This window comes from Camelina sativa, chromosome 8, assembly GCF_000633955.1.
Source record: "Camelina sativa cultivar DH55 chromosome 8, Cs, whole genome shotgun sequence".
In the NCBI taxonomy this organism is placed as follows: domain Eukaryota; kingdom Viridiplantae; phylum Streptophyta; class Magnoliopsida; order Brassicales; family Brassicaceae; genus Camelina; species Camelina sativa.
Window position 1 is genome coordinate 3,855,779 of NC_025692.1, and position 25,574 is coordinate 3,881,352.

The 25,574-nt window shown below is 36.9% G+C and overlaps 2 protein-coding genes across 2 annotated transcripts; both read left to right on the top strand.

Moving 5' to 3' along the window:
- Nucleotides 290–3,423, top strand: LOC104709182. The gene is made up of 2 exons (XM_010425835.2): nt 290–774; nt 1,161–3,423. Exon 2 carries the CDS (start codon nt 1,234–1,236, stop codon nt 3,421–3,423), a length of 2,190 nt encoding a protein of 729 aa, XP_010424137.1. The 5' UTR covers nt 290–774; nt 1,161–1,233.
- Nucleotides 21,573–22,478, top strand: LOC104706026. The gene has a single exon (XM_010422147.2). It carries the CDS (start codon nt 21,721–21,723, stop codon nt 22,282–22,284), a length of 564 nt encoding a protein of 187 aa, XP_010420449.1. The 5' UTR covers nt 21,573–21,720; the 3' UTR covers nt 22,285–22,478.

Genomic DNA, 25,574 nt, shown 5'->3' on the forward strand with positions numbered 1-25,574 from the left:
TGATAGCAGACGGATATAGCTCATTTTCCGTCACTGCTATGAAAGATGAGATTTTTTTTCGCTTACTTTTTAATAGCATCTTATTAACGCTATGATAGGAAAATTATGTAGCGGGAAACAAAAGTGACTTTTGTCCGCCAATACTTAGTGAAATTATTCACTTAATCGCCAAATAAAAAAAAAACCCAAAAACTCGACACACTCTCTCTCTCTCTCTCGTTACAACCTAAGCTCAACCTAAGAAGATTTCTTCTTCTAAATTCTCTGTGTGTGCTCAAATTCTTCTAAATTTCTTATCAATTCTTCAGTTTTATCGCCGTTTGTGAAAAGCCCCAATTTCGCCGTTTGTGAAAAGCCCCAATTTCGCCCTAAATCTCCATATCCATCGCAATTGATAGCTCGAATCCATTTTTGAGGCATGTCTTTCTTCTTCCTCCTAATTTCGTTATTTGTTTCGATTATTTGTGATTTCAAACAGCTTTTGATTTCGATAAGGGTCAGATTTAGTTATCTGTTTTGTTAGGGTTCGATTTATCTAGATTTATTTCGTTATCTGTTTTTTAGGGTTCGATTATTTACAGATTTTGAGAATGTGGAGTTTCGAATCCATCTGTTTTGTTAGGGTTCGATTATTTACAGATTTGACTCAAAAATAGCTTTTGGATTTGAGTATTTGCGCCTTCATAAACTGAACGATTTTTTTTTTTTCCCAAGTGTTGGTGATTGAAATGTTGGGGAACTGAAGCTTCTCATTTCTCTGTACTCACACAACAGGTTAGTATCACTCAACCAATAGTTAAACATTATTATTACACACGAATATTGGTGATTGCTATGTTTTGTCCTTTGAGTCTGATTCGTATAAATAGTGATTAGATTAGTGAGATTTTACACAGTTAGATATTGGTTTAAGAGCATCTGTATGTGTCTGAAGTAGTGCAGTATTGTCTGAATTGTTGCTTAATGTGAGCTTTGTATAATATGTATCTCTATTTTATCTATAAAGGTTAAAATTTATATTATAACATATAATGTTGGACAAGGCATGGGTGCATCTATGCAGGTAAGGAATTATATTTCATAATTAGGTTTTATTTTGGGTTTGGATACTTTAAGATGTTCTTTTAGTTATGATTTTTTTCTTTAATTATCCATTGAAGAGCTGATCCTGGTTATAAAAGTGGAGCTTGGAAATTTGTAAGGGATGTGTCTGCGGCTTTAGGTGACATAGAAATGATAATATGTCCTTGTAAAGACTGTCGTAATGTAGTACGACAGTTAAACAGTGTTGTGGTTGAGCATCTTGTAATAAGAGGGATGGATGAGGCATACAAGGTGCATAGTGATTGGTATCATCATGGAGATGTGAAGTCAGTAGATGAATTTCAAAGTAAACCAACTCAGTGGAATGAGGAAGTTTTTGAGTTATATAAAGCTGCTGAATTTTTTGATCAAGAGTTGGCTTTTAGAGGTGACTTAGCTGACCAACCTGTGGGCGACTTAAGTGAGATTGCAGAGGGTGAGGACCAACAAGAGGATGAGTTCCTTGCAAAGATCCGGGATGCTGAAACCCCACTATACCCTAGCTGTTCAAACCACAGCAAGTTATCGGCTATTGTGACTTTGTTTAGGATTAAGACACATAATGGCTGGTCGGATAAGAGCTTCAATGAACTGCTTCAGACATTGCCAAGCATGTTGCCAGATGGTAATGTCTTTCACACATCATTGTATGATGTCAAGAAATTTTTAAAGAGCTTTCATATGGGATATGAAAAGATCGACGCATGTGTTAATGATTGCTGCCTCTTCAGAAAGAAGTTAAAGAAGCTTGATAAATGTCCCAAATGTAATGCTTCACGGTGGAAGACTAATAAGCGGACTAATGAGGTAAAGAAAGGTGTCCCACAGAAAGTATTAAGATATTTTCCAATTATACCAAGGCTGAAGAGAATGTTCAGATCAGAGGACATGGCTAAGGACTTACGGTGGCATTACACTAACAAGAGCACTGATGGAAAACTTCGACATCCAGTAGATTCTGTTACATGGGCTCAGATGAATGAGAAGTATCCTTCATTTGCAGCTGAAGAAAGGAACATACGGCTTGGGCTGTCCACAGATGGATTTAATCCATTCAACATGAAGAATAGTAATTATAGTAGCTGGCCTGTGCTATTGGTAAACTACAATTTGCCTCCTCACCTTTGTATGAAGAAGGAGAATATAATGTTGACATTATTGATTCCTGGTCCACAACAACCAGGTAATAATATTGATGTCTACCTAGAACCTCTTATTGAGGATTTGAATCATCTGTGGAAGAATGGAGAGCTAACGTATGATGCTTTTAGTAAAAGTACATTTACTCTAAAGGCAATGCTTCTCTGGACCATTAGTGATTTTCCTGCGTATGGAAATCTTGCTGGTTGTAAAGTAAAAGGTAAAATGGGATGTCCTATGTGTGGGAAAAATACTGATAGTATGTGGTTGAAGTTTAGCAGGAAACATGTCTACATGTGTCATAGAAAAGGTTTGGCTCCAACACACAGATATAGGGAAAAGAAGACTTGGTTTGATGGAAAAGTTGAGCATAGGAGAAAGTCAAGAATTTTAACTGGTCATGAAGTTCATCAGAATCTGAAAAACTTCCAAAATGATTTCGGAAATGTGAAAAAGGCTGGGATGAAGAGAAAGAGAACTGTCTATAAAGAACCAGTGTTTGACAGTGATGATGATGAAAGTGAATCCGATGAAGATGAGGAAGTAGAAGTAGATGAAGATGAGTTATCAAGGTGGAAGAAAAGATCCATTTTATTTACTCTGCCTTATTGGGAGGATCTACCAGTACGGCATAATTTGGATGTAATGCACATAGAAAAGAATGTGACTCACAGCATTGTATCCACATTGTTGCATTGTGGAAAATCTAAGGATGGTCTTAATGCTCGTAAGGATCTTCAACATCTTGGTCTAAGAAAAGAGTTGCATCCTACCACAAAAGGAAAGAGAACATATCTTCCAGCAGCACCTTGGTCTTTGTCCAAGAATGAGAAGAAGATTTTTTGCAAACGACTATTTCATTTTAAAGGTCCAGATGGATACTGTTCTAATATTTCAAGAGGAGTTTCAGTAGAAGAGTGTAAGGTAGGAGGTCTGAAATCACATGATTATCATGTCTTGATGCAACAGCTTCTCCCGGTTGCACTTAGAGGATTGTTACCAAAAGGTCCTAGAACAGCAATACTACGGCTATGCGCATTCTTCAATCATTTGTGTCAGAGAGTTATTGATATTGAGGTTATTACAGTATTGGAAGCTGAAATTGTAGAAACGCTTTGTATGTTTGAAAGGTTTTTCCCTCCAACCTTCTTTGATATCATGGTACACTTGACTGTTNAAGTGATGCTCCAGCATTTTTAACAAATCCAGATGAAGATCACCTCGCCAAGCTTTTAGGACCTGACAATTCTGGTAGGCTGAGGGCAATGGGTAGAGGCATGAGTAAGACCAAATTAGCTTGTTTACAAATGCAGAGCAAGTGTATGGCTGAAATGGAAGAGCGGCAAGTAAAATTAGTAAAACAGGTCAATGCCTTGGAAAGTGAACTTGGCAGAATCAAGAATCAGGTTAGATACTTAAGAGTTCTCTACTATTCATCAGCCAGTTAGAGTAATATAAATTGATGTTATTTTTGTTTATGTTACAGAGACCAGAAGCTGAAATGGATGAAAACTCAGCTGCAAGAGTAACATATTCTTACTTCTTTTCATATCAGCTAAGTGATTCTTCTTAGTGTCGTTTATGATTCTTAGTTGCTCATGAAATTGTTGCAGAGTGTAAACAAAAGAGCACATCCTAAGTGTGTGTTTGTTGATTGGTCTGACATTGATGAAAATGTTGGTGAGGGTCGGATTCTTTCTTCTGATCCGGATGACATAGTGAATGACTGTCGTCTTGGCCCTTATGATCTCAAAGTGTTAGTTGAAGCTGCATATAAACCAGATGCATTTCTATGGAGACCTGCACAAAAGATCTTTCATATGAAAGAAGCTGTTGGACATATAATCGCATGGCCAACTGATAAGTGTAGACTGGTAGACAACAACATCCAAATGGAAGACATTGCCCCTATGGTATTTATAATTTCTAGCAATGTGTTAGCAATGTATTACCCCTGTCTATAATGCTAATTAATTATATTGGATTTGTTTACTGATTGTGTTTAACAGGGTATACAAGGAAACAAATGTAAACTATTGGATTTGTCTAAGGGTGACGTCATTGTTGCTGAGGGGCGTTGGGAGACACAAGAACCAAGTGCGTTGGTTAACGGAATTCCTCTTGGACCAAAAGCAGTTAAAGTATTTGTGGATTCAGTAAAGCAGCCTGATACATCACTATGGAGACCTACAGCTGAAATGTCATTTCTTGAGGACTGTTTGATGGCTTACGTATCTTGGCCCCTGAGTAAGGTTGATTTTGAAAATCCCTCAACTCCAACTGGTCAGAATGCTACATCACATGCTTCTTTGTCTGCATCAAAGGCCAAGTCTGCAGCCACAGCTTCTAAGTCTGCTACAGAGTCCAAAACTTCAGCAACAGCTTCAAAGGCTGCATCGCAGGCCAAATCTGCATCTATGTCTTCTAAGTCTGCATCTGGTTCTGAGTCTCCTGTTGATGATGCAACGGGTCCAATATCACCAATAAAGAATACTTTACCATCACAGTCTCCTCTCAGGAAGTCTCCAGTAAGTGTTTTCATATGTTATGAAGTTGTTTTTGTTAATTATATGATGACTGATGGTTTATATTGTAAACATGGCAGCGCATTAATAAAGTTATTTCCAAGGAGAATAAGAAGTGCAAGTTGATGGATTTAACTGAAAAGAATAGGGTTGTGGCTGAAGGACGATGGGGAACAAATGATCCAGAACATAAGGTTCACTTTACTCGCTTGGGTTCTAATGCAGTTAAAGTGTGGATAGATGTTGTGAAGGTGAAAAATGTAAAAGTTTGGAGGCCATCCGATGAAATAGAGATTATTGAAGATGCACTTAGCTCCTGCATTGCTTGGCCAGAGAACAAGGTCATTATGTCTTAAACTGATGGTTTTATTGTGTAATGTTAAGTACTTGAGATTGCTTGTTTATTTTGGATGTTCTTGAGACTTTGATGGTAAACTGATGTTCTTGAGACTTTTGTTATGTATTTTGGATCTGAGACGTTTATTAATCAGATTTTATGAGATTTTATAAAACAGGTTATGTGTGCTATAATCACATATCAGAAAATGCTATAAAAGTACAGGTAAACGTTATGATAAAAGAATATACCATAGCACAGTAAACAAGATAAAACAGCATTTCGCAACAGCTATATTAGATATGTATAACATAGCACGAAAAATTAAATATTGTATAAATTTTTGCAAAATTATAATCTTGATAATACAGCAGTTTATTAGAGCTATGCTATAAAACTATAACATAGCACGAAAAAACAAATGTTGTATAAATTTTTTCAAAATTATGATCTTGATAATATAGCAATTTCTTAAAGCTATGTTATATTTTTATAACATAGCATACGTAATAAGTGCTATTGTATATGGGGTACATATAATAACAGTGCCCTAAAACAGCGCTCATGAAAACGCTATCAAAGACCTATGATAGCGTTTTTCTCTGGTTAACAATGTGCATATTTGTTGTAGTGTATCTGCTTCGTATATTTGTGGGAATTAATTACAAGATAATAAGATATCTAATTAAGTAATTAACAGCCGTTGAGAAATATATTCGTACGCACATTGACTAACTGACCGATGGCAATGTCACAAGTAGTTAAAATTTGACGCCCAAACAGCAAAGATTCTTAAGCTGTGTTCAACATAGTTTCTATTCTTTTGGTTCTATTGGATGATCATACTCGATGGATGGGATGGGAGTGTAGCCTTCTTCCAGATGAATTTCACCTTAACAAACTATGTTTTGGCGATACTGTATATCGCGCGGTAAAAATGTAGACCACAATCTAAAACAAAATTTTGGATCAAGAACAAGAATAACTCTCTTTTATTGCTTTAGAAAAATAATTCAAAAACTAAAGCTCTCAAATCTCATAAAGTATGCAACACTCTTGCATTTCCTTATATATAAAAACTCTAAGACAAATTTCCTTATCTAAATAGGAAAAGTAACTTATTTAGATAACTCATAAAACAAAAATATGTATATTTAGTTTTTTTCCTAAATATACTTTTCTTCAGCCTCAAGCTTATTTCAAGCTTATTCCAACATTCTCCCCTTTAAGCTTAAAATCACTCTTCTTCAAGTCTTGAACTCCAGTGAAATCTTTCATCTCCTTAAACTTGATTTTTCCGAGTGCCTTTGTTAAAATAATATATTCGCCTTTTACTCTGTTCTAGGAACATACTTTACTTCTATTTGTTTGTTCTCAACATATTTCTTATAAAATAATATCTCCTATGTATATGCTTGCTCCTACCATGAAACGTTGGATTCTTAGTGAGTGCTATTGCCAATTTATTATCCATTAGAATTGTGACTTTCTCACTAGTAGACCCAGTCACTTCGCTAAGGAAGTCTTGAACCCAAATTGATTGCTTCGCTGCTTTGGTGCCTGCCATGAACTCATCCTCGCATAACGACATTGCAACCGTGTCTTGTTTCTGTGTACACCAAGTAATCAGATTAGTGCCAAGATAGGAAATGTGACCTGTTGTACTTCTAACATCATCTTCATCCGTATTGTGGCTATTATCACTATACCCAACCAAACTTGTTTCCTCATCACGATTAAACATAAGGCCAAGAGAAGAGGTACCTCGTAGATACCTAATAACTTGTTTCAAAGCTGCTCCATGAGATTCTTTTGGCTCATGCATATATCTACTTAGCACCCCAACACAGTAAGAGAGATCAGGTCGAGTGTGGAGCAAGTATCAAAGACAACCAATGCTTCTCCTATACTCTTTCTCATCAATGTTTCGATCCTTTTGTGCTTTACACAACTTCAACCCTCATCCATCGATATGTGAACGGAATTACACTGTTCCATTCTAGCTTCACTCAAGATCTTAGTCGCATACCTTTTTAAAGTGATATCGTTTTCATGTTGTAGAAATTCAATCCCAATGTAGTAGGTTAGCTTTCCTAGATTACTCATCTCAAATCTTGACGTCATTCCCCTTTTAAACTCGAGAATCATGTTTAAGTTAGATCTAGTGAGAAGTAAATCATCCACATACACAGCCACAACAATGAGATGTTCCTTTACTTGCTTTCATTATAATGAAGGTTCTCTGGTGCACTTAATGAAATTCAATTCTTTAAGTATCTGATTCAGTTTGTTATCCCAAGCTCTTGGTGCTTATCACAGCTCGTAGAATGCTCTATTAAACTTATACGCCTTATCATCAGAACCTTGGATCACAAAACCTTCAGGTTGACTCAAATAGACTACTTCTTTCAGCTCATCGTGAAGAAACACAGTTTTCACATCGAGATAATGCACTTCCCAACCGTTTGAACCTGATAACGTAAGAATAAACCAAATTATTTCAATGTGTGCTACTGGAGCAAAGACATCATCATATTTTATGCCATGTTTTTGTACATATCCCTTTGCCACAAGCCTTGCCTTATACTTGTTTATGCTACCATCGGAGTTGTGTTTGATTTTGAATATCAACTTTAGGATGATAGGTTTAGCCCTGACTGGAAGCTCCACTAAGACCCAAGTGTTATTCTTAGTTATTGATCATATTTCTTCTTCACATGTCTTTATCCAACGTTTTTCTCCTTTTGCCTCACTAAAATCTCAAAGTTCATCGTCTATTGCAAGAAAGAGTCATTCACTTTCAATCTCAGCTAATAGGACATAGTTATTCAAGTAGTTTGGCTTTTTAGTCTGCCTTCCTGACTTTCTTAACGGAGCTTGTTCTCTGAGATCTTGTCTCTCCTGTTTCGTTTCCTTCTGGTTCTTCAACAACGTCATCCTCCCGGATGCCATTATTACCAAATTATCTGAAGCTTATGCTGAACATTCCCGAGTCTCTCACTGTATCTACTCTAGATTCACCCAATTCCAGCTCTTGGTTTCATCAAAGACCACATCTCTACTCACTATGAACCTTCGACTTGATGGATCCAACAACCGGTACGCTTTTGAACATGGTTCTGTTCCTAGATGCACAAGAGCTCTCGATCTATCATCCAACTTTTTAAAGTGTGGAGTCTTTGTTTTTGCATTTCCAATACAACCGAAGATCCGTAAATGTTCAATGTTTGGTTTCTTCAAAGTAAAAGCTTCATATGGAGTTTGATTGACCAAAGTTCTTGTAACAACTCTATTAATAGATAAGTAGCATGCCTCACTACTTCTCTCCACAACTAAGGTAAGGTCATATGCTTCAAAATGCTCCTTGTCATCTCCATAACGTCCTATTTCTTCTTTGAACAACTCCGTTTTGTTGAGGAGAATAAGGTGTTGTCAAGTGCCTTTTGATACCGGAGTTATCACAAAAAGTTTGAAATTCTTGTGAATCAAACTCACCACCCCTATCGGATTGAAATTTTTTGATGGAATCTCCTGTCTCTTGTTCGACCAGAGTTTAAAGCTCTTAAACTTGTCAAACGCTTCATTTTTTCTTTCAAGAGGATCGACCACATGTAGCGAGAATAGTCATCAAATGAGCACAAAGATATATCTTTTTCGTGCAGCTGTAGCATGGGTAATTGGTCTGAAAATATCTCCATGTATAAGTTCAAGTATGTGTGTAGCTTGATATGATGTTGCTTGAAGAAAAACTTTTCGGACTTGTTTCCCAAACAAACATGAATAACACATCTCTTCTCCGATTTTAATACTTGGCATCCCTATGACTAATTCCTTCTTTACCATTGTCTTTATGCTCTCTATACCAATATGCCCTAACCTTGCGCACCACTTTGCTGAATCACTCAATGTCTGAAGTTGTAAGCACCACTTTGTATGCTCTGTTTCCATGATCACCTTGTATAATCGATTTCTAGACCTGTTTGCCTTCACCAAAAGCTTACCATCACGATCATGTAGTGTTAGAAAGTTCTCTTTCATTCTAACATCACAACCAGCCTATGTGGCTTGTCCAAGGCTGATAATGTTACTCCTCAAATCCAGTATAAAATAGACATCAGCTAGCACCTTCCGTTCTCCATTCTTGGTTATAAAAAGAATAGATCCTTTTCCTTTTATGTCAATGCGTGAATCATCTCCAAACCTGAACTTTCTTGTGACCATCTCGTCAATCTTGGAAAAATAAGACTGATTTCCACTCGTATGATTGTTAGCACCATTGTCTAAATACCACTCATTGCCACCATCTGAATGTGTTTCAAATTCATTTGGCTTCACATTCCTTTCATTAAGATACACCACCTCGTGCATCCTCAACGCATCAGCCTCTTGAGTCTTGTTGCTTTAATTCTCAAGTGTCTCTTGAAGCTTGAGAAGCCTATCCGGGCAGTCGGACGCATAACGTCTAGTCTTATCACATCTGTAGCAGACTACTTTAGACGTATCTCGCTCTTGCTGATACCCACCGTTTTGATAATAATCATAGTGTATGTGTCCTCTTCCCTGTCCATAGAACCTTCCACCATGACCTCTTCATGTTCACCATTATAGGGAGCTTGATATGGTTGTGGTTTTGCGGTGGCATACATAAGCTTTCCTTGATCATCCTGATGATCTTCTTCTTCATAGATTCTTTCTTCATAAGCTTTCAACCTTCCCACAATATCTTCAAAGCTTGTTGTATTTAAATCAAGAACTTGTTCAAGGGAAGCCACAATATGTATGTATCTTCTTCTTGATAGACTTTTAAGAAATTTCTTCACAATTTTCGGTTTTTCTGTGGTTTCGCCTAAGGCTGCCGATTTTGTAGACAATTCAGAGAGTCTACCAACGAAATCGTCAATCTTGTCAGACTCTTTCATCTTCATTCTGTCAAATTCAGCCATCAAAGTCTGTAGTCTAGCCTCTTTGACCCTCTCATCTCCCATGTGTCTTGTTTTTACTGCACCTCAAACTGCTTTTGAGGTTTCAAACTTGTAAGATCAATACTTCTAGTATGGATTGGAACAACAAAAGCTCTCACCATATCATTTTTCTCTACGTCGGTTGTTCCAAGTTCAACAGTTTCCCATACTTTTTAGACCTTAAGCATCAACTTCATACGCATAGATTAAACAGTGTAATTAGTAAAGGTGAGCATAAAACACTTTATGGATGAGGGACCAGTTTTCTGCGGTGTGCTTATACGACTCCTCTCGCTTAGTGTTGCTTTAACGTACCACGTGTAAGCTCTGTGATGCGACTTCGTCAAGAGCTTCTAGAAAATCACCTTCTTCTTAACACTTAAGATGCCTAATATTCAGTTTTGGCTCTGATACCAAATCTAGAACAAAACTTTGAATCAAGAACAAAAATAACTCTCTTTTATTGCTTTAGAAAAATAACTCAAAAACTAAAGCTCTCAAATCTCATAAGTTATGCAACACCCTCGCATCTTCTTATATATAAAACTCTAAGACAAATTTCCTAATCTAAATAGAAAAAGTAACTTATTTAGATAACTCCTAAAACACAAATATGTATTTTTAGTTTTTCTCCTAAATGTAATTTTCTTGAGCCTCAAGCTTATTCCAACACACACACTGTTAAGATTAATCAAAAAAAAAACCTTAATTAAGAGGATAGAGCAAGGGCAAGAAAAAAAAAAGAATGAAGTTGAACTATTGCAATCACTCCCATAATAGCCAAAATAGCCTAAGACGAACAATCCACCATGACATCATCGTCCACGCTATTATAGGATATGCAAAAGGTTAGATCACATGGATGAAGATCACGCTCTCGTTGTTGTTCAAGTTGATCAGCAGCCAAGTAGTGGGAGTTGATGAAGCACATGATGTAAATGAGGACACAGATGCTACCAAAAAGGGATATCCATGACTCCTTGGCCATGTGACCAGCAATAGAAAAGACCAGTGTCAAAGGTATTGTGAATATGATTCCCTTGACTTCCAAATCTTCGGCAGGAGAATGAAGTTGAACAACTGAAAGCACACCCAATATAACGACAATAACCAGATATGAGAACTTGCCACGACACTATCGTCCACGCTGTTATTATAGGCTATGGTAAAGGCTAAAATCATTGTATAGGCGTAGATGTCTGTTGGTGCGGGATTTAGCACCCACGACATACCGACCTAAACCGAAGGTAAACCGAGTAATTTTGCACATCAACTAAACCGGGGAACCCCCCCCCCCCTTTGGGCTAGCTAAACGGGCCTATAAGAAGAAGTCCGGCGAAGTTACTTGACCGACCTCCGAGACCGTCCCCTAAGCTCGCCTCAACCATGCGGATCTAGTTGTTATAGGCATGCTTTGCAATTTGTCGTTCTGAAATTTGGATGTGAGATGCTCAGCGTACCCCTTTCCTCCTATTTATAGTGAGAAAGGGGGAGATAAGAGCTGCGTCCCAAAAATCTCGCACAAATCAGATCGTAAAGGGATACGCGCTGCATCCTGAGACTTTCCCCGCCCATCAGATTGCATTGTGAAAATGCGTTCGCATTTAATGCTGCGGTTATGTCTCGGGAACGATCAAAAAAAAAAACGACTACGTATACACGAATGTGTATCAAGTCCGCAGCCGAACTGATTTTCTCGACATCATGGCCAGATGATCGACTTGCGTTACTATGCGATAAATCTCCGACGAGAGATAAGCCGAACCCAGAGAATTCTTTTTTGAATTGTTTCGATAACTCTCCAACGAGAGATAAGCCGAACCCAGAGAATTCTTTTTTGAATTGTTTCGCAAGTTCCAGTTCGGACGGATATGTAAGCCGAACCCAGAGTTTTAAATTTCGTCGTCCGACTTCCGGACTGGAACAAAGGAGGTAAGCCGAAGTCCCGTACTTTGCCCTCCGCCAAAGCGCATGTATGCTTGGGTTAAATTACCTAATAAAGATTACTCGGTGTAAGCCGGGAGACGTCCCACCTCGTGTAAAATTCCGAATAGAGTTAAAACTTTATTTCTTGCAAAAGCAATTTGTCCAACCATGACAACTTCTCAGTTCGTCTTCGGAAAACTTTTCAATTCTTCCTTCGGACAACTTGAGTTTCGGTTCGTCGTTCAGTCGACTTCTCAGTTTGTCCTTCAGACAACTTTTCAGTTCGTCTTTGGACAACTTGAGTTTCAGCTTGTCCTTCGGACAACTTGAATTTCAGTCTGTCTTCGGACAACTTCTGAGTTCGTCTTCGGACAACTTCTTAGTTTGTCCTTCAGACAACTTCTCAGTTCGTCCTTCAGACAACTTTAATTTCAGTTCGTCTTTGGACAACTTCTCAGTTCGTTTTCGGACAATTTTTCAGTTTGTCTTCGGCAACTTCTCAGTTCGTCTTCGGACAACTTCTCAGTTCGTCTTCAGACAACTTCTCAGTTTGTCTTCGGACAACCTCTCAGTTCGTCTTTAGACAATTTCTCAGTTCGTCATTCAGACAACTTCTCAGTTCATCTTCGGACAACCCCTCAGTTCGTCTTCAGACAATTTCTCAGTTCGTCCTTCAGACAACTTCAGTGTTAGGTCGTCCTCAGACACCTCAGTGTCAGGTCGTCCTCAGACACCTCACTTTCAGCTCGTCTACAGACAGCTTCGATTTCAGTTCATCATCAAATAGCTTCAGTTCTGTTTAAATCTTTCGACATCCTGGTCACATGCTTGACTCGCGTCAAACCGCAAAAGGGGAATAAGCCAACCTATAATCTCGCTCCCCTCAAAGTGGTCAATTATCATCCCGATACGAAAGTGTAATATCTTCAACAATGACATCTTGAGGTCATCCAGTTGTCAATTGTCATCCCGATCCGAATCATCATTCAGTTCGGAGATCACAAAGTTAATAGCCTGCAGAGACTGAGCTTCCTCTTCCGACCTCCGAGATTCCAGTTTGGAATTGCGAGCTAGCAGGTCAGCAATGATTAGAGCAACCAACTTACAAAGATTCATTATGATCTACGACACGTCTCTACTTGGATTAGCAACTACAACGGTGCGTGATGTGAGCACGGGATCAGACACGCGTCCAAGAACGCTCTAGCCGGACCTGGACACCTCTCGGACACTCATATCACCCGCAGGACAACTCGGACCAAGAGCTCATCTAGGACTTCAAGACACAAGATCAACCACTTCGTCCAAGCATTCGTCTAGGACGACCGATAGATCGACTCAGTCAAGGCAACCATCGGCGAGACCGTCCGTACGGCATTCGCCCTTACCCAAGGACAAGGGCGCCAAAGACGTTAGGATCATGACTCGTACTCTTTTTCCTTACTTCGGGTTTTTCCCATGAGGTTTACCGGAGAAGGTTTTAACGAGGCGACGAGTCCTGACGCACAACACTGCGTTTTGAAGCCAATGACGTAAACGATCAGTTCGCGTGCTCGGAATTCAGTTTTCCTAAAGTTTAGATCGGATATTTTTTCCTATAGTTTGGAAACTCGAATGGATAATCGAATTCACCGAACTGGGGGGGCTAATTGTTGGTGTGGGATTTAGCACCCACGACATACCGACCTAAACCGAAGGTAAACCGAGTAATTTTGCACATCAACTAAACCGGGGGACCCCCCTTTGGACTAGCTAAACAGGCCTATAAGCAGAAGCTCGGCGTAGTCACTTGACCGACCTCCGAGACCGCCCCCTAAGCCTTACCATATTTGAAGATTAGAGATTTAAGGAAAATAAATTTATCTTGTAATCAATGCATTCATATAAATAGAGAGATATCCTCTCCTTGTAAAGTATCCAATAATCAATACAAAAACCCTAATTCTTCATTGTTCTTGAAAGAAACCTTAGCTTCTTCCTCAAGAGATCTAAATCCTCTTTTAATTTTTAATTTTGATCGGATTTTTTGAGAGAGATCTTAAGTGAATTTGTTCCCAACTCAAACAAATTCATTGTGTGAATTCTAGATTCAACAGTACCAAACAGTCTCTTGCTTCGTGCATCATTCTTTCCCTTCGGAGAAGATAACTGGAATCAGAGAGCTTCTCGATCTGCACAAGAGACTTTTCCACACATATAGGAAAAGAAGCGAGGGGAGAGGCTTTTATATCCCTGTTCAATTAAATAGTTCCGGTTCAAGTGTTAATAAATTTATGTTAATCCATTATTATTCTATTTTTTCTACCCTGGAATTATATTTTATTACGAATTATATTTTTTAAGTTCGAGGTTTATCAGAGGGCCTATATTATTATTACACAAAAGTGAAGTGGTGAAAATTTAACATGTAGCCTTTCCCATTACAATTTACAATTTTAAAGAAGATAATAAAAAGTTGCAGCTTCATTTTTAGTGGATTGAAACGATGGAAAAGTAAGTATTCTGGTCGTGTGGTAAAATATGTTTATTTTTTAGGTCGAGTTCTTAATCTCTTTCGATAATATTTCTCATTTTTTGGTCTTTTTTTTCTTGAGTGTTTTTCTTTTCAGTTATTTTCGTTTTCAACAATGTAATTTAATATTTTCAATATTCTGCAGTCTATCGGATTAAAAAACTATTGTAAACGAAGATGACCCGATGTATGCCAACGTTTAAAAAAAAAAAAAAAAACTGGACATGCAATAAGGGGAATTAACAGTAAGGTGTATTTGAAGTTTGGAAATGAGAAATGAGAAGGCATTAATTCAGATTTCAGGCAATATAATGCAAGGTTATAACTATCAACATCAATTTCATAATCCCAGCGTTTTGACAAGTTAATTATAAACGTACGCCCATATGTTTCTCGATTTGTGACTTCACTAATGAGATTTTTAAATCGTTTAAACAATTTTCCAGAGTTATTAAAATATAAATACTTGTTTCTTTTGTTGTTGCAGCATATATTGATAAATATTAAATACTAGACGACTAGTTCTAAATTATTTTACACTAGAGACCAAAATCATGAAATTTTGCGACGATCTCGTGGCACACGAAAGACGAAACTCAGTGGAGGAAATCACGAGTGGCAACACAGTATGACAGATTCAAGGGAAATGTTGGCGAGAATCATTGTAGTCGAGTGCATATCTCTCCTTAATTAATATATTATTTTTGGTCTTTGTACGTACAAATAATATAAAATTTAATCTCACTTAAAAGTGTGCACAATATATACGAATTGTTTCATAAGATCGTGTACCTCCTTTCAAGAGATCCCCCAGCAACCAAATCTCTCAGCATACGAAAATTGTTATGCAGTAGTAGTACTCGAAGTGGCTAGAAGTACTAGTTAATTGTTACCATGTTATATTAAACATCATTCCTTATTATTTTAATTTTTTAATTACTCATCAATTCTCTCATTAACGTTCGATTCACTTTATATAGTTACTAAGTCATGGGTTTTACAAGGTTCAATTATTTCAAAATTTATTTATAATGCAAGAACCGAATGAAGTGATGGTGCATGCTGAACGTTCTCGTGACCACGAGATCCTGACGTTAGTAAAAAAAGACGAGATGTTTATATATTACTATGAGAATTGCAAAACGGAATGAATCTTGCTGTCAAGAGAATGAAACATTCAATTATAAGCAGTTAAACGTAACCACACAAGTTGTTGTGTCAATTACCTAGCTAGTCAATGAATTTTAAATTCTTTTTTTTTTTTTAATAACTCTACAATGATCATATATATGATTATCATATAAAATGGTATTTCATCCCATGGATAAAGGGAACAGTCGGATATCTCAAAGTCAAAGGATCCTCCAAATCTGACGAAAGGGTCTGATCCGGTTCCGTAGAGCAATCAACCAAATCGAAAGTACCAAGAAAACGAGAGATGGGTCCCAAACAACACGCAACTTATATAAGTGGAAACCTCACTTTTATTTTAATCATATCATTAAGAATTGATTATACAAATCTTATCATTTGAAATTTGTTGCAAGATAACAACTGGAACTCTGGATGTAACAATAATATATTAGTATTAGATTATGTAACGTCCTTGATCCTTCCTTACTCTCAGGCTCTCAGCTTCCGTTCATTCCACTCATACTACGTGGTGGTAAATCTCAACTTAATCTAGTTTAATCTGTTTTATGTAAAAAAAATATATTTCAGTTCACACTTGACATTTAATCCGCGTTACAAACTTTTGAAAAAACCCACGAAAATTTCACAAACTTTATTACTATTAAAAAAAATACACAAACTTATCGAAGAAAACCAGTTTTTACTAAATGAACTAATTAATCTCATTCTCATTAGAAAGATGTACATAGTATACAAACTCTAAACTGGTTTACTTAATACACCTAAACCAGAACACAAAGAGATTATAACCAGTTTATATAATACTAGTGCACAATATTTAGCTATCAAAAACATTGAAATGCACATACATTACAATAGTCTCCCTCAAGATGGGACAAAGAGATTGATCAGACCCATCTTGCCTATTAAATAGCGGAATGGAGCAGGATGAATAGCTTTTGTGAATGGATCTGCAATTTGTTCCTCAGAACAGACATAGAATAACTGAAACCATCCTGCAAGTTACCTCTCGCGAACACTGTGACAGTCCTTTTCAATGTGCTTTGTACGCTCATGAAAGACTGGATTGCCAGCGATGTGAATTGCAGCTTCATTATCACAGTAAAAGAAAGTTGGCTTTACCATACGAACCTGGAACTCTTTGAGGAAAAAAGTGAGCCACATAAGTCCATCAGAAGCAAAGGACATGCTTCGGTATTCAGCTTCAGCATATGATTTTGCAACAACTTGTTGCTTCTTAGATTTCCAAGAGATAAGGGAAGAACCCAAGAAGAAACAATATCCATTAGTAGACCTTCTGGAATCCAAACACGAACCATAATCAGCATCCGCATATCCAATGAGTTGTAATTCAGATTTGGAGGAATAAAACAAGCCTTGACCCACTGTTCCTTTGATATACGCCAGAATAGTGTGCAGAGCTTGCCAATGATTTTTACAAGGAGCCTCTGAATACTGACTCAACTTGTTGACAGCAAATGTTAGATCAGGTCTCGTGATCTGTAGATACATTAAGCGACCAATGAGACGCCGATAGGGCTTAGCATCAACAAAGTTACCTCCTGTATCTTTCGAAAGCTTGATATTAGGATCAAGAGGAACAGGAGATGGTTTGCAACCCAACATGCCAATATCATCCAACAGATCCAGAGCATATTTGCGTTGACAGATTGTGATTCCATAAGCTGATCTTGCTATCTCCAGACCTAAGAAATATTTCAAGGGCCCCAAATCTCTTAGCTTTAAATAAGAATGAAGTTGTTGTTTTAGAACATCCACCGCTGCATCATTGTTACTGGCGATGAGAATATCATCGACATAAACCAATACACACATGAAGACAGTTTATGTGATTTTAAAGAAGCAAGTATGATCAGAATAAGATATAGTAAACCCCAAAGTCAGTAGAGTAGAGGAGAATTTAAGAAACCATTGTCGAGAGGCTTGCTTAAGACCATACAAAGACTTCTTTAGCTTACAAACAGCATTTGGAGGAAAGGAGTCCCCCTTACTAGAGGCATAACCAGGTGGCAATTTCATATATATTTCCTCATCAAGGTCACCATTCAGAAACACATTAGAGATGTCAAGCTGGGTTAGAGAAAAACCATGAATAGCTGAAATAGCAAGAAGCAGTTTCACCGATGTAAGCTTGGCAACAGGAGAGAAAGTTTCATGGAAATCAACACCTTCCTCTTGGGTATAACCTTTAGCAACCAACCTCGCCTTATACCTCTCAACACTGCCATCAGCATTGAACTTGATTTTAAAAATCCACTTGCAACCAATGGGAATTTTGTTCGGAGGTAGTGAGCAAATCTCCCAAGTACCCGTTATCTCCAAAGTATCAATTTCAGTCCCCATAGCACCACACCAAACCTTATGTTTCTTTGCCTCAATATAGGTTTTGGGTTCAAGTTCTTTATCAATAGAAGATAAAAAAGAGTAATAGATTAGAGAGATTTTTCCATAAGAAAGATATTGAGCAAATTTTGTGTATGGTTGAGGACCCTACTGAATGACAGTAGTAATCGTGAAGATAAGCATGTGTTTTTGTTCTCCTGTGAGATGTTTGAGTAGAAGACTCAGGAACATCAGTTATAGGGTTAGCAGAAGGCTGAACCACTACAGAAGGAGAAGATAGAGAAGTATCTTCTCCAGATGAATCAGATGACACAGGAGAATTGTAAATCAAATCAGGAAAAAGTCAATATTAGCTGAAGACAAATCTGATTTGACAAACGGAAAGAGCTGTTCGTGGAACACCACATGTCTTGAGATAAAGATATTGTTACTCTCAAGATCAAGAAGCTTGTATCCTTTGTACCCAGAAGGATAACCAAGGAAAACACAAGCCTTAGCTCTAGGATCAAATTTATGTCTGTTCTTGGGTGAGGTAGAAGCATAACAAAGACAACCAAAGCTTTTTAATTGACTATAATTTGGTTGTTTCTTTGTAAGAACCTCAAATGGACTTTTATCATCAAGAATAGAAGCAGGTAGACGATTAATGAGATGAACTGCGGTGAGAATACAATCACCTCAGTAAGGAAGAGGAATGTGAGATTGAAAAAAATAAAGCTCTAGCAACACTGAGGATATGTTGATGTTTTCTTTCAACAACAGAATTTTGTTGTGGAGTTTCAGGACAAGAATGGAAAGATTGGATACCTTTAGAGTGGAAGAGATCTTTAAAAGAAAGTTCTGGAGCATTGTCGGACCTAACCCCCTTAAGCTTAGTTTCATATTGAGTTTCTATCATCGTAATAAAAGTGGGAAAAATTTGTAAGACATCAGACTTTTGTTTAAGAAGGTAAACCCAAGTGGCTCTAGAACAATCATCAACAATAATTAAGAAGTATTTGAAACCATCATGAGTAGGAACTGAAAAAGGTCCCCATGTATCCATATGAATTAGATCAAAAGGTTTATCATTGATATTATTATGAGAAATAAAAGGGATATGTTTTTGTTTTGAAGGATGACAGACTTTACAATGAGAATCTGAAACATTTTTTTGTTTAGGAAAAGCTAAGATGTTATACATAGGTAACAACTTAGACATAGAGGGATGTTCTAGCCTGTTATGCCACAATTCAGGACTAGGAACAACATTAGCTAAGATAGGAACATTATTAAGAGGGATACCTGATAAAGAAAGGGAGTCTATATCCAGAAAATAGAGGTTTGCCACTTCTCTACCCTTCCCAATCATTAGGCTCCGTGTACGATCCTGAATTTCACAACAATAATCATCAAACCAGACCCCATAACCTAGTTGCTTAGCAAGAGAGCTGACACTAAGAAGGTTAAATTTTTTGAAAATAACTTTTTCTAAGGTTAAATTACTACCTAATGTAACAGTTCCTAGACCGACAATGCTCACGAGGCCGCCATTAGGTAAGGAAACAGTAGTGTTTGAGAGGATAGTGAGATTAGAAAAAGAACTTTTATCATGACAAATATGATGTGAAGCTCCAGAATCCACAACCCAAGTATTTATAACAATAGCGTTGCTATTAACAGAACAGACATAAGGCCTAATATTTATGGGAAAAGAACATAGGATAGAGGGATAAAACTTACCGGAAATGGGGCAAACTGTTGAAGAAGAAGGTTTGGAAACTGAGACAGAGTGAACTTCAGGTTTGGTGATAGTGCTTGAAGACTGAAGCTTGGTGCTAAGGTATGACATAAGCTGTTGAATCTGTGTTGGAGTTAGATCATCAGATGAAGCACTGAGAGTTTCTGAAGTTTCACTGATAGCCACATTAGCCAAAGCAGGGACGGATCCTTTATGCTTCGACTTGAAGTGAGCTGGATAACCAACTCTTTTGTAGCATCGCTCAGCAATATGTCCAGATCTACCTCAGAAGGTACAAACAGGTTTTTCTTTCCTCTGATACACTGAGTCACCACCATATTGTTGACCTTGTCCTGAAGTAACAACATTAGACTGAACTTGAGTGTTGGACACCTGAAAAGCAGTATGAGAAGGAAGACGAGCTGACTTCTGACTATCCTCTTGATCAAGCAGATTATAAACTTCAGACATAGTAGGCAGAGTTTTTTTCATCAGAATCTGACTCCTAACCGTATCATAGTTATCATTGAGTCCCATAAGAAAATCTATGACACGATTAGTCTCTCTTTCAGCAACCAAAGCTTCAACAGAGTGAGCTGTAGCTTGGAGACTACTCAGTTCTGCCCATAAAAACTGAGTGTGTGTGTGTGATAGGAGCAGAGAGTCATACTGCCCTGACGTAGAGAGTGAATCCGCTGGCGAAGTTTGTAAAGTCTTGGCAAATTTGACTTGTGAAATCGTGTGTGTAGATCTTTCCAAATATCCGAAGCTGTTTTGATGTAGAGGATACTTGTGTAGATCTCCGGAGTAACACTATTCAGCAACCAGGACTTGACCATGCTATTACATCTAGACCAGATTTTGCAATACGGATCATCTTCATCAGGTTTAACAATAGAGCCGTCAATAAAACCGAGTTTGTTCTTAGCCTCTATACTCGTAGTCATAGCCACAATCCAGGTTCCATAATTAGTTCCGTCTAAGAGAGTAGCAGTTAAAACTAATCTTGGATGATCTGTGCTATGGAGATGATAGGGACTATGAACATTATCACGTGATACCATATTAGTGAATGTGGCCTAACTCACTTCCAAAAGCTAGCTCAAGAGAGAAGAGTTGCCACATCACATATATATTACCCAAGAAAACTAATCCCGACCAATGTGGGATATTCTAATAGCCCCTCTCGAGATGTGGGTGGGAAACGGTCCAATGGGAAACTGTCCAAACCCAACATCTCGGAAATACAACAAAACATGCCACTTATATGGACCACATAGGTGGAAAAACCATTTTTGTAGGAATTTGCTTGTTGGGCCAACCATGTACTCTGATACCATTTTACTAAATGAATTAATTAATCTCATTCTTATTAGAAGGATAAAATGTATATAGAGTGCCTTATATACAAACTCTAAACTGGTTTACTTAATACATCTAAACCAGAACACAAAAAGATTATAATCGATTTATATAATACGAGTGCACAATATTTAGCTATCAAAAACACTGAAATGGACATACATTACAATACCGGTAAAAATAAAATTCCAATTCCGTTAAAGTTAAACCTTAGAAAAAAAAATTACATTTTATAACTTATAACTAACTTTTATTGACCAAAAAAACAATATTTTTGGCCATTTATAACTGATAACTTCCATGTAGAGTAAAGTGACAACGATAAGTAGAGCAACAAAAAAAAAAGATGACCATAGACTTATGAAAAACACGGCTATATAATATATTTGATTTGAATATAATGCAAACTACGCGTATTCAACCATATAATGTCAACCTGTATATGCACAACTGTCTATCTCCACCTTATTATACTATTCTATATAAAATCAATTATATTCTAATTTTTCTCTCCAAACATTCTCTTGTATATATACTCTCATGTCTTCTTGGATCCTCTCCTAAAAACACCAAAAGATATATTCAATTCTCATAGCTTTTTTGTTTCATTAAACGTTCGATCCTTTCTTCAAGTAATGGGAAACTACGTTTCTTCTGCACTTAGCAAAACGTCTTCTTCGTCGTCGTCATCATCGGCGGCGAGAGTGATTCTCCCGGACGGTGGAGTACGTAACATTCACGCGCCGATGAAAGCTGCTGAGCTAATGATGGATATCCCAAGCTTCTTCCTAGTCGACGCCAAGTCGTTAAAGATCGGTCGGAAACTTAGTCCGTTAGCCGCCGATGATGACCTTCAGATCAGAGGGTGTCACGTGTACGTAGCTTTCCCTATGACGCGTTCCACGTCAGCTGCTAACGCTTCGGATTTGGCTCGGTTATTCGTGGCTGCTAAGAAACAGCGCCGCCGCGGCGTGGGGAGTGATTGTTCCGGCGGCGGAGTGAAACACTGTCATAACAACGGGAGGGTTTCGCCGGACGGGGAAGAAGATGACGTCAGGGTGATGTCGTCGTCGGCGGGATCGAAGCTGAATTTAGAAGATATTGAAGAGTTCTCGGCGGCGGAGTTTATGCATAGGATCTCAGTTTCGAAATCTAAGAAACCGAAGTTAGAAACCATAGTTGAAGAATCTTTGTCTTAACCAAAAACCAAAAAAAAAAGATTTGTCAAACTTTTTTTCATCTTTATTTTGTTATTTTTATCCTTAACTGCGCAAGTGGTTTGGTTTCTCTTTTGTGGTATTAATGAACAGAAAGAGACATTATTATTAGTCGAGAATGAACATGTGACCTTCCCATTTCTTTTTGTCCGATTATATGAAACGCAATTTCTTAATTACTTGAAAAGCGTAAAAGTTGAAACACTCGTTAGCTTTTCTTTGGATTTTAGTTTCAATCAAGACAGGAGGAAATTAGGGAAATAATAACATTCGTTTGTTGCACAAAACCGATCGAAGGAACTAAGAAAGGGGTGAAAGGAAGGAGTAAAAGTACTGCTCCAAGAATTTTAGCTAAAAAGACACAGTTATTTTTTTAATAGTTTAACTAATCGTAAACAAGAATGCATGATAGAAAATATGAAATCAATCTAAAAATTGCATAAAAACTTGAAAACATCATATATTATAAAATAAAAATAGTTATCTAAAACATCTTATATTATAAAATGGAAGAGGTACTAATTAATCTTACCAAGGAAAATGAAAGTGTATGTTGATTGAGAAGAGAATTCAAATCAAAACATAAACTCTAAAATAGATACCAAAACCAAAGAAAGAGTGAAAAATTACCAAGAGACAAGTATGAGAACCACAAGCAAAGCAAGTCATGTCCATGGAGTTTTGTTTGATCAATGGCAACCTGAGCGTTGGGAAGACGAACGATGATTGTTGAATCTTAAAAAAATACTGTAATTATCAACTTAATTAACTCTCACTAATTTATCTATGTTTTGATTAAAAATAACAAGTGGTGGAAGGGATGCCAATGAAGCCTAACGTGATGGTTTGGGGTTGTTTGATGGGTGGGTGTGAGAAGCTTGCTAAGGTTCCTGCCTATAGCTATGCTTCAACGACGTGACGTTTTCAAAAAGTCATGCTTTTGATTTCTTGTTTCTCTTCATGTTCGAACAATGTAACATCATATATTCGGTCCGGCCCTGGATGAAAGACCAGAAGCTTGCTAAGGTACCTGCCTATAGCTATGCTTCAACGACATTTTTGAAAAAGTCATGCGTTTAATTACTTCTCTTCTTCATGTTTGAACAACATAATATAAAGAAGAGATAATTAGATCCTCCTATTTTTTTTTGTTTTTACACGTGTTATATAATAACATCAAAAATACGAATAAATATCTTTTTAAAAAAACTCTTGTTATATACCATATGGAAAGTTTAAATTTTAACTGACTAAATAGAATCCAAATCATTAATTGGATTAATAGCTACCGTCAGTCGGAATAATATAATTATCTTAGAGACTTCATCGTATAACATTAATATCATCTTGATCAGATACACATGCGTGTGACATCTTAGTATAAGACACATCTATACAGACATATTACGCTAGTGTGATTTAGTTTTTAACAAAAATAAATAACCAAATTTGAACGTCTAGCCACATTTTACTACTTTCAAATCAGTTTCATATTTTCCATACAGTTTCTACCCACAAATTAAGTTCTGAAAGCGTTTAAACCTACAATTAAAGTCGTTAACCAATCAAACATTTACATTAAGCATGTCTTTCTGTTTGGATAAATTAATCATATACTTTGTTAGAGTAATGAAGATACAATATTAATCTCGTGAGGCTTTGGTATTTGGCTTTTCTATTGGCATCATGATAACCAAAAGATAATACTTTGACAATGTTAAGTGTTACGGTACCATTTTCTAGCTAAAAACTAAAACTATAGCTAAGCGCCTAAGAAGAATGCCACCAAACCAATCAAATTTGTAACTTTTTGTCATCATTGACCTTTCAAAATTCAGCCTTTCATCTTTTTTAACAAAAATAAATAATGATACTAATCTGTTTACGTTCATGTTAACTTCATCTAGATGAAATATCAGTTTCGACGTTATAAAACAAAACTTAGGGTGTGAATGGTTGCAGCAGTCAGGGCGAACAAATCCATTAGCGGATTAGATCATTTTTTATTTATCATTTATCAAATACAGTCCGCAGTGTTGCGGTTTAAAGATAATAGAAAGAAAATCGTTGCGGATTAATTGCGTACCGTTTTTGTGTACAAATAGAATTGGTCCGCAGCGATCTATTATCCACTCTATTTTTAGGGCAAACTAAACTGCTGACGGATTTGTCCATCCTGACTGTTGTTATCATTCATACCCTTAATAAATCAAGACTTACCAAAATTATCTTGTGATTGAAGTTTTATCTATAAAGTTTCCACGTATATCAATCATCAAATATGTGGTATATACAACAAGTGGAAAATGACATGAAACGACTTTTTTACCGTCGCGTATACAAAATTTCAGAGTTGTATTCCGACGAAAAGGGGGGAGGGGGTAGTCACGACTCAACAGACGTTAAATAAATATAAAGCATTAAACAACAAACATTTTATAAGAGAACGAATATCAAACAGTTCATTTAATAATGCAATTAAGAATGGATAAGATAGTGACACACCTCATTACACTTATAGGTAAGTCATTTCTTGCTCTCAAAAAAAAAAAACAAGAAGAATAGGAAGAGACAGGTGAGAGAATATTTTGAGATGGGAAGTTTAGGAGGAGAAGATTTAGAGAAGTTTGTGCTTGATTATATGGAGTCATCTCCGGTCACAGTTTCCGATCATACGGACAAGTCTTCAACAGCTCTTATCAGTCTTCAGGTTTTATCTCTTTTCACTCAAATGCATTTTTCACTTGTTTTTCATATTGATGAAAATTTAATTACTCAAATTTTTTAAAAATATTAACAGGAGACTCTTGGAGGAAAAAGAGAAGAGGAGAAGAATCTTGAAGAGAAGATAGAGTCGTTTATGGAGAGAAAAAGATTATCATACAGTGTTTATGTATGTTAATAAACAAATAAACATGATTTGATTCGTAGCATAATACACGAATCTGGGACTTAAGTAATCAAATTATAGTAGTCATTTTCACGTGGAGAGATGTGTAGTCTAGTCTCTAACGACCACTTGTGCTAATGTTGTCAATTAGTATATAGTACAAGGTATGTACAAGAATGTGAATGAGTTTATTTTCCTAATATATATTTGTAGTTGATTAAAAAAATCAAGAATGCTAACCTTCTCTTTGTTGAACAATTATATATTTGGAGAGAACTTATGTTCTTAATGAGATATCTATTATTATAAAATTTCAGTATTTTTGTGTGTAGAATAAATAAATGATCTAGAAGTGTACTATGATTGTCTATTTATAATTTTT